This window comes from Vulpes lagopus, chromosome 10 (genome assembly GCF_018345385.1).
Source record: "Vulpes lagopus strain Blue_001 chromosome 10, ASM1834538v1, whole genome shotgun sequence".
NCBI lineage: Eukaryota > Metazoa > Chordata > Mammalia > Carnivora > Canidae > Vulpes > Vulpes lagopus.
The window spans coordinates 59,752,642-59,760,779 of record NC_054833.1 but is presented as its reverse complement, the minus strand read 5'-3'; the positions used below and the strand labels follow the sequence as shown (position 1 = coordinate 59,760,779).

The 8,138-nt window shown below is 48.6% G+C and overlaps 1 protein-coding gene across 5 annotated transcripts in view; it reads left to right on the top strand.

Annotated features, from left to right (window-relative positions):
* Positions 1-7,600: 7,600 nt before the first annotated feature.
* Positions 7,601-8,138, top strand: part of MYH10 (myosin heavy chain 10) — a 123,389-nt gene continuing 122,851 nt past the window's right edge. For 2 of the 5 annotated variants that reach the window (XM_041770849.1, XM_041770850.1), the window contains exon 1: positions 7,602-7,689. In XM_041770849.1, the coding sequence (XP_041626783.1) occupies positions 7,631-7,689 (59 nt within the window). In that variant the 5' untranslated portion in view covers positions 7,602-7,630. Of the gene's footprint in view, positions 7,690-7,745; positions 7,954-8,138 lie in introns of those variants that run through there. The other 3 variants (XM_041770848.1, XM_041770852.1, XM_041770851.1) reach the window with 3 other exon arrangements.

The following is an 8,138-nucleotide window of genomic DNA, read 5'->3' as shown; positions in this document are numbered from 1 at the left end:
GCAGGACTGATGCAAACCTGGCTCCTTCAGGGCCAGGTGACAGTAACGCTGCATCATATAACAAGAGTCAGGCTTGATTTCAAGCTCAGACCCTCTACACCCACACACAACACTCCACATTCCCTCCAGGACTGATTGACCAGGGACCAGCAGACCTTCTGAGACCAACAACCTTGTTTCCACTTTGAACTATTGACCAGACTTTGGGCTTCTCCCGCTGTTTGCCTCCAGTGACTCATTCCCCTTTCATCAACCACCAGGGATGATGACAACCTAGATTTCTTGAATAAACTTTCCTATGGTTTGTTTCCTGCCCATATGAACCCCAGCAATTGTTAACCACTTGGCTAACGTTTTCTTTTCTCCTGTCATCCTTTTCTGGTACCTCTTCCTCTCACTGACCTGTTCATTTGTTCCTTAAATATTTACTGGTTGGAAATTACTCTGGAAGCTTGGGAATCCCCAGATGTATAGGGTTGCATGTCAGCTTTCAGCAAACTCCAGGACCACTTCCCACCTTCTTTTCTGCGGTGTGCAGCACATACTTTAGCCAAACTACTCTCTGCTATTTCCCAGCATCACTTTTCCTTGCCTATGCTTCAGTCCTTCGCATCCGTGTCCTGGCAGCCCACCGTCCTTAACTGCTGACCTTTCCTGACTTAGCTGTAATGACATCTGGAAAGCTGGAAGACATCTCCTCATCCATCCATCCATCCATCTTTCCATCTTCCTATCCCATAAACAGTTACTGGGCATTGACTAGGTATCAAGCACCAAGCTAATTGCTGGGGATACCAGTTGAGCACACTGGCCTTGCGGGCAAGGAATTTGCCATCTAGCTCTGTGCTCTGTCTTCTATGGTAACCACCAGCCACATGTAACTTGAGCATTTTTTTAAAAAGATTTTATTTATTTATTTGAGTGAGTGAGAGAGAGAGAGAGCATGAGCAGGGGGAGGGGCAGAGAGAGAGAGAGGGACGAGCAGACACCTCACTCATTCAGTGAGCCCCAATCCAGGGCTCAATCCCAGGACCCCGAGATCATGACCTGAGCTAATGTCAGACACTTATCCGAGCCCCAAGCACCCCAACTCTTAAGCGTTTCAACTGTGGCAGGTCCGAAATAAACTGTGCTTGTAGGTCTAAAACACACATTGGATTTTGAACACTTAGCACAGAGAAAAGGATGTGCAACTTCCTAGCAATGATTTTTCATTGATTACATGTGGAAATGTAATATTCTTTCCGTGTTGGGTTAATACATCATTAAAATTAATTACAGGGGTGCCTGGCTGGCTCAATCGGTAGAGTGTGAGACTCTTGATTTCAGGGTTGTGAATTCAAGCCCCATGTCAGGCATGGAGCCTCCTTTTAAAAAATTAACTAATTTCAGTTATTTCATGTTAATTTTGGAATATAGCTGCTAGAAAGCTTAAACTCACTTATGTGGTTTAAGACCTTAAGGGGCCCAAGGAAGTTCTGGAAGTTTTTTTTCTTTCTCAGCTCATTGAAGTCTCTGTTTTTACCATTTCCCCCGCTGATTGAAGATGTCAATAGCTGAGTCATGTTCCTTCAGGTTGCTCAGGCATGTGGTATGCATTGGTGGCTCACCTTCCATACCTATGGGACAGCACTAGTCTTGAATGAGGGTACAGGGACAGGGCAAAAACGTGTAAGGATTTTTAGATAGATCCTTCTATAAAAAGGTGTGTGCAGGATTCAGTGGGGGAGTATTTTTAGTTCAGGAGGCCAGGAGATGAAGGAGCAAGGGAACCCATTTCTCATGCGTCAAGTGTTGTGCAAGGCGCTGTAGATATGCTTGTGCACAGTGCGAGGCACTGTAATATCTTCAGGCTTTGGCTTGGCATTTAAAGTACCTCCCTTAATCCCTGCACCAACAATCACCACAACCAGACTACACCTTTCCAGCCTGCTTGGATCAGGTCATCGGCATCTCTACGCAGAACTGTTTGCTGCAGTGGCCTCATACCCCGCTTCAATCCATCCTCTCCATTGTAACCAGAGTGATCCTTCCAAAACACAAACCTGGCCATGTTACTCTCCAAATTAAAACTCGCCTGTAGTTCCCCACTGTTTTCTCAAAGAATTATCCTCCTCTCTTTGCTTGGTTAACATCTTACTCAGATTATATTTTCAAAATAAAAAATTTCTCTAAGGAGACTTTCTGGAACTTTCCCCAGACCCACCCCTGCCACCATTCTGACACCAAGTGTCCCTCTTAGGTATCCCTGGATCTTACTCTGCTTCTGAGTATAGTACTGATCGTACTATATTGCATTTCCTCAACCTTTTTGGATGAGATGCCTCTTTGAGAATCTACTAAGACCTGTAGATCTTTCTCCCCGGGGGGTGGGGGTGGGTAGGAATAAAGCACACAATAAATTTTGCATATAATTCAAAAGTTTTGTACAATTGAAATTCTCTCCATGGACTCCAGATTAAGAGCCCCTGCTCTATAATTATATATTTATCTATAATTATAATTCTCTGCCTATTTGCTTTTATTTCCTGCTAGACTGTATGCTCCTTAAGGATAGGGACCATGCCTATGTTGACGTAGCATTTTCTTGGCACCTGGCACAAACCCCAGACACAAAAGACGCTTGATAGGCATTTGCCAAAATTTTTTTTAAAAGTATTTGCCGCAGGTATGACTAACTCTAGGACATTAGGATACAGGGACTCTCACACTTTCATTTCTCTTTATCACATCGAATCTGACTTAACTTATTCTACACGATTGGCAAGAAATCTTTGATTAGGAAATTTCAGGAACCTCTTCTCATGGCTCATTTATTTGGTTTTGTTCTTTCCCCCAGAATTCCAGAGCTTAAGGGGCCCAAGGAAATTCTGGAAGGTTTTTTTTTTTTTTTTTCTTTCTCAGTTCATTGGAGTCTCTGTTTTTACCATTTCCTCTGCTGGTTGAAGATGTCAATAGTTGAGCAGTGTTCTTTTAGTTTGCTCGGGCATTATTCCCCCAGGAGAGCTGTTTATTATAGAGTCACTATAATAGTCTGTGCCTCAATGCCCAGGAATCATGTTGAAAGGGGGCCCCTCTCTGTACTTCTCACGGACCCTCTAACCCTTCACCACCATCAGGGAAATAGCTTTTTTAAAACAATTTTTTTTGTAGGATCCACGCCCAATGTGGGGCTTGAACTCAGAACCCTGAGATCAAGAATGGAGTGCTCCACCAACAGAGACTGCCAACGCCCTAGGGAAACAGCTCTACAACTCAAAAATACCACCCTTCTCCTCTCTCTCTGAGGTGATCTGGTTTGAAATTCTTCAACAGGCAGAACAAGGAGTGAAAAACCTCAAATAAATGCCTTAAAAGGCCAAGCAAAGAATGTCAGTGAATAAAGCAGGTCGGCTCTGAGAGACCACAGGGATTAGCTGTGGCTGAGGTACCCTGGGGACACTTGCTTTGTCAAAGAATGAGTGGCAGTTAAGGTACCACCGCACTGACATCGAATTTCCAGATCTTCCCATTTTTCCAGGGAAACCAGAAATCTGGATTTTTGTGCAATGGCTCTTTCTCCCCTATTTTTAAAAAAGTACTTTAATAAGGTGTGTTTTGCAAATCATGTCATTCAGACTATAGAATTCAGTGTTGTGGTTTTTATTTTTTTAGTACATTGTACAACCATCACAGTGAATCCATTTTAGAACATTGTCACCAAAAAAAACAAACAAACAAACAAAAAAAATAGAACATTGTCACCATCCCAGTAAAATTCCTCATGTATATTTTCTGCTAATCCCAGTGCTGTCACTTCTCTCCCCACCCTGGTCCTCACCTCAGGCAACTACTGTTCTACTTTCTGTGTTCCTTGCTTTGCTTCTTATGGGTATTTCATATAAATGGGATCATACAAAATGTGTCTCTGTTTCTGACTTCTGTCACTGAGGGTAGTGTTTTCGAGGTTTCTCTAATTTGTGGCACATATTATAGTTTGCTTCTTTTTTTTTTCTGAAGTAGGCTCCATGCCCAGGGTGGAGCCCTATGGGGGACTTGAACTTGGGACCCTGAGTTCAAGATCTGAGCTGAGATCAAGAGTTGGACGCCCAACCAACTAAGCCAGCCAGGCACCACTGTGGTGGGTTCCATTGCATTGATGTCCACTGTATGGACATACCTATCACATTCTATCTATTCACCAATTGATGGACTCCCTTATTTATTTATTTATTTATCTATTTATTTATTTATTGCTATTATGAATAATGCTGTTACGAGCATTGACATGCAAGTCTTTTTAAAAAAATTTTTTTAAGATTTTATTTATTTATTCATGACAGAGAGAGAGAGGCAAAGACAGGCAGGGGGAGAAGCAGGCTCCATGCCGGGAGCCCGACGTGGGACTCGATCCCGGGACTCCAGGATCACGCCCTGGGCCAAAGGCAGGTGCCAAACCGCCAAGCCACCCAGGGATCCCTGGCAGATGACTCTTTAGAGTGGCTGCACCATTTTATATTCCCCCCAGAAATGACTGAGGGTTCTTTTTTCTCCACGTCCTCGCCAACATTTGTTATTGTCTGTCTCTTTTTTTTTTTTTTTGTCTCTTTGATTCTAGTCATTTCAGTGGGTGTGATATGGTATCTTATTATGATTTTTGATTTGTATTTGCCTGCTGGCTAATGGTGTTGGACAGCTCTTGATTTGCAAATGTTGGAATTCATTCAATTTCAAAAAAAAAAAAAGCTTCATATCAGCCCTGTGCAGATGGAACAAAACAGTTTAGAACAAAACAGGTTCATGGGCCGGAACCACCCTGAGGGAATGAGACTTGGACTTATGACCTGACTGTGCAAAACAATGGTCTGTGAACTTTCTCTTTTGGGGGCAAAGCAGCCTAGACTGCCAGCAAAAATTACTATGGAGAAAAAAAAATTACTATGGAGAAAGAGGGGAAAGATCTCTCTCCCTTGTAATGAACTTGTAGACTAAGAAACAATTTTCAGTCTATTATATTTCATAATTCCTCTTCCCCCCAACCCCAGCACATTATCCTGTTACACATCCATTGGATGAGTCTTTGAAGCATCCATTCATATCTCCTTTTTCATGATGAGGTTTAGGAGTTGGTCAAAGGTTAGACACCTAGTAATGGCAGAAATGGATTCAAAGCCAGGTCTACCTGGTTAAAAATTCTGTGTTTTCCTCATCCAAATGGCAGCAGATTCTGGGCTAGAGTTCTATGGGGTGAGAATGGAGTCAGAGAAACCTGACTGGCTGGATGATAGAGGGATAGAGGGATGTAATATTGAAGTCACAGAGAGGAAGAAGCAGGGGTGTTAAGGTTGGTTTCATTAACAAACAAAGGGGTTGGGGAGAGGGTGAGTTTGAGTTGTAGGCTGAAATGGAAATGGGAAGAAAAGAGATTTGAGGTTTACTGCTTTGCAGTTTTTCTTTCATTCAGGTAGAGATTTCCAGCAAGCTGTTAAAAATGTCAGGAGAGGGATGCCTGGGTGGCTCACTTAGCTCAGTTAGTTGAGCATCTGCCTTGGGCTCAGGTCATGATCCCAGAGTCCTGGGATTGAGTCCCCATGAAGCAGCGAGCCCTGCCTCTCCCTCTGCGTCCTTCTCTTTCATGAGTAAATAAAGTCTTTAAAAAAAAAACTGTTGGGAGAGTCACCAGGGCTAGAGATACTTTTGGGGACTTTTTCTTTATTATTGATTTCTCAATAATTAAGACTGACATCTTTGTGATGTTTAATTCTGGTGAATCTCCTGCCCTCTTCTGCTGCTGATCCACTGGGTTTGTTTTAAAATTGGGAGAAACCACAGACTTGGTGGCTAATAGGGCTGTGTGTGTATGGATGCTCTAGGCAACGCACACCACATCGGGGGAAATGCCCAGTGACTGACAAAGCCGAGATGGAGTGCAGATGGAGTCTTTGGTCTTCTCTAAACACACTTAAAGATTCAGAAGAGGGATATCATTCATGTATTTTTTTTTTGTAAGGATTTTATTTCTTAGAGAGAAAGTGAAAGAGCATGAGGAGAGGAGGAGGGGCAGAGGGAGAAGCAGGCTCCCCGCTGAGCTGGGAGCCTCCATGTGGGGCTGATCCCAGGACCCTAGGATCAAGACCTGAGCCAAGGCAGGTGCTTAACCCACTGAGCCACCCAGGCGCCCCACCATCATTCAAAGTTTGTACCGTTCACTTGTACTCCATGTGCAGACTGCATTAAGGGCAGACCTCTTCTCCAAGCCAAGTCACAAGACACCTGGACAAGGGGCAGCTTACCTTAGTGGGCTGGGGGGCGGGGGTGTGTAACCAGATGCACTAGGACAAAGGACAGAGACAGGACCTGATTCTGACTTCCCCAGGAAGGACTCTGCACTCGGCTGCCTCTTGGAGCCTCCTCTGTGAATTCCACCAACCCTTCCTTATCATTTCCTGCTTTTTTTTTTTTTTTTTTTTGCTTTGTTCACTTTTTACCAGACTGGACGTTTCGGAGGCTCACCCACTTGCCCTGTCATAACGTATTGCTACGCACCCATTCCCAACATGAAGTGTAATCGCATTTTGCTGTAAACATTTTTGAAGGCGTTTCTGCTAACTTGCAGTTTTTGCAAGAATAAGTCATTTTGCTCTTGAGACTCCAACTTTATAATATTTATATGTAATTATGTAAGAGCCCTTCCTGTTGCAGTAGACTAGATTCTGCAGATATTTCATTATTTATTAACTTCAATTTTTCTAGTTTCCTTTCCTTATTTTGGAACCTTCTTTTCCTCTCCCCTCCCCCCAGTTCTCAAACATTTTCTAAGGCCTTCGAAGAGCTCACGGGTCCTAGGGGCTCTGACAGCTCTGCAGAACCTCCTCACAGGCCCTTCCCACGCAGTGGAGGCGGGGGCGGGGGGCGGGGGGCGGGAGGGGCTCCCCGTGATGAACGAACGAATGAATGAAATTAGGAATGAATGGATGAAGTGAACGAGGTCCTTTCCCAAGTCTTCTGTCCTTGTTCTGGAATCTCAGGCCAGCCAGGAGCCTGGGGAGGGGAAACAACAGAACTGCGGCAGCATTGGAAGGCATCCCCCGCTCCGCCGACCCGGGCAGGGTCAGCCCCGCAGCCCCGGAGCGCCGCCGGTGCCCCCCCGCCCGCCCCCCCCGCCGCCGCAGAGCCTGTGCGCAGGCGCAGAGCCGCAGCGAGCCCCGCCCCCTCCCCCACTGCAGGTGAGCCGCAGAGCCGCGGCCCCCCCGCCCCCCTGCAGATCCCGGGGTGACGTAAGGCCTCTGGACCGCGCTCCGGCCCCGCCCCTGCAGGCAGCGCCGGGGGGCCCGCGACTCGGCGGTGGCAGCCGGTGCCGCTGCGGGACACGCCGGCTGCCGCAGGGGGAGGCGGCGGCGAGGCGCCCGAGGGGGCTCTGTGCGGCCGGACGCCGGCGGGGGCGCGTCCGGGCGCAGGGCCGGGCTCCGGCCACCGCACACCTGCCCCCGCGGCCGCGCAGCCGAGGCCCCTGCGGGGTCCGCAGGCGCTGTCCCGCGGGCTCGCCGGCGCCGGGTGGCGGCGCCTGTTCATCTCCGCGGGCGCCAGCCAATCACCGACCAGCGCCGCGGCCGCACCTCCCGGAGTCCTTGACGGACGTGCGGGGCGGCCTATGAGACGGGCGCCCCGGCGGCCTGGGCCGGGAGCGGGAGCCAATGAGCGTCCTTCCAGGTGGGTGGGGGAGCGGCCTCGGGAAGGTAGCTTCGTTCGCGTTGCTAACGTCTTCCCTTGGAGATGGGCGCGCAAACGGACCAGTGGGTCTGGGGGCGGCGGTGACGGGCGTGGAGCTGGCCCAATGAGGGTGGGGGTGGGTGGGGCAGCCCCGAGCAGCAGTGCTAAAGGAGCCCGGCGGAGGCAGCGGTGGGTTTGGGGCTGAGGGGCCGGCTCTGTGGTCGCGGCTGGGGACGTGCGCCGGCGCCACCATCTTCGGTGAAGGTGAGAGGGGCGGCTGCCCGGGTCCGAGCGCGGCGGCCGCGGGGGGCGGGGGTGGGGGTGGGGGACGCGGGGGACGATGGGGGGGCAAGGGTCCCGGGCTGGTGGGGGCGGGGGCCGCCGGGCGCCTCTGCAAGGGCTGGAGCGCAGCCCGAGCGGGAGCACGGGGACGCCCGAGAGGGCTCTGG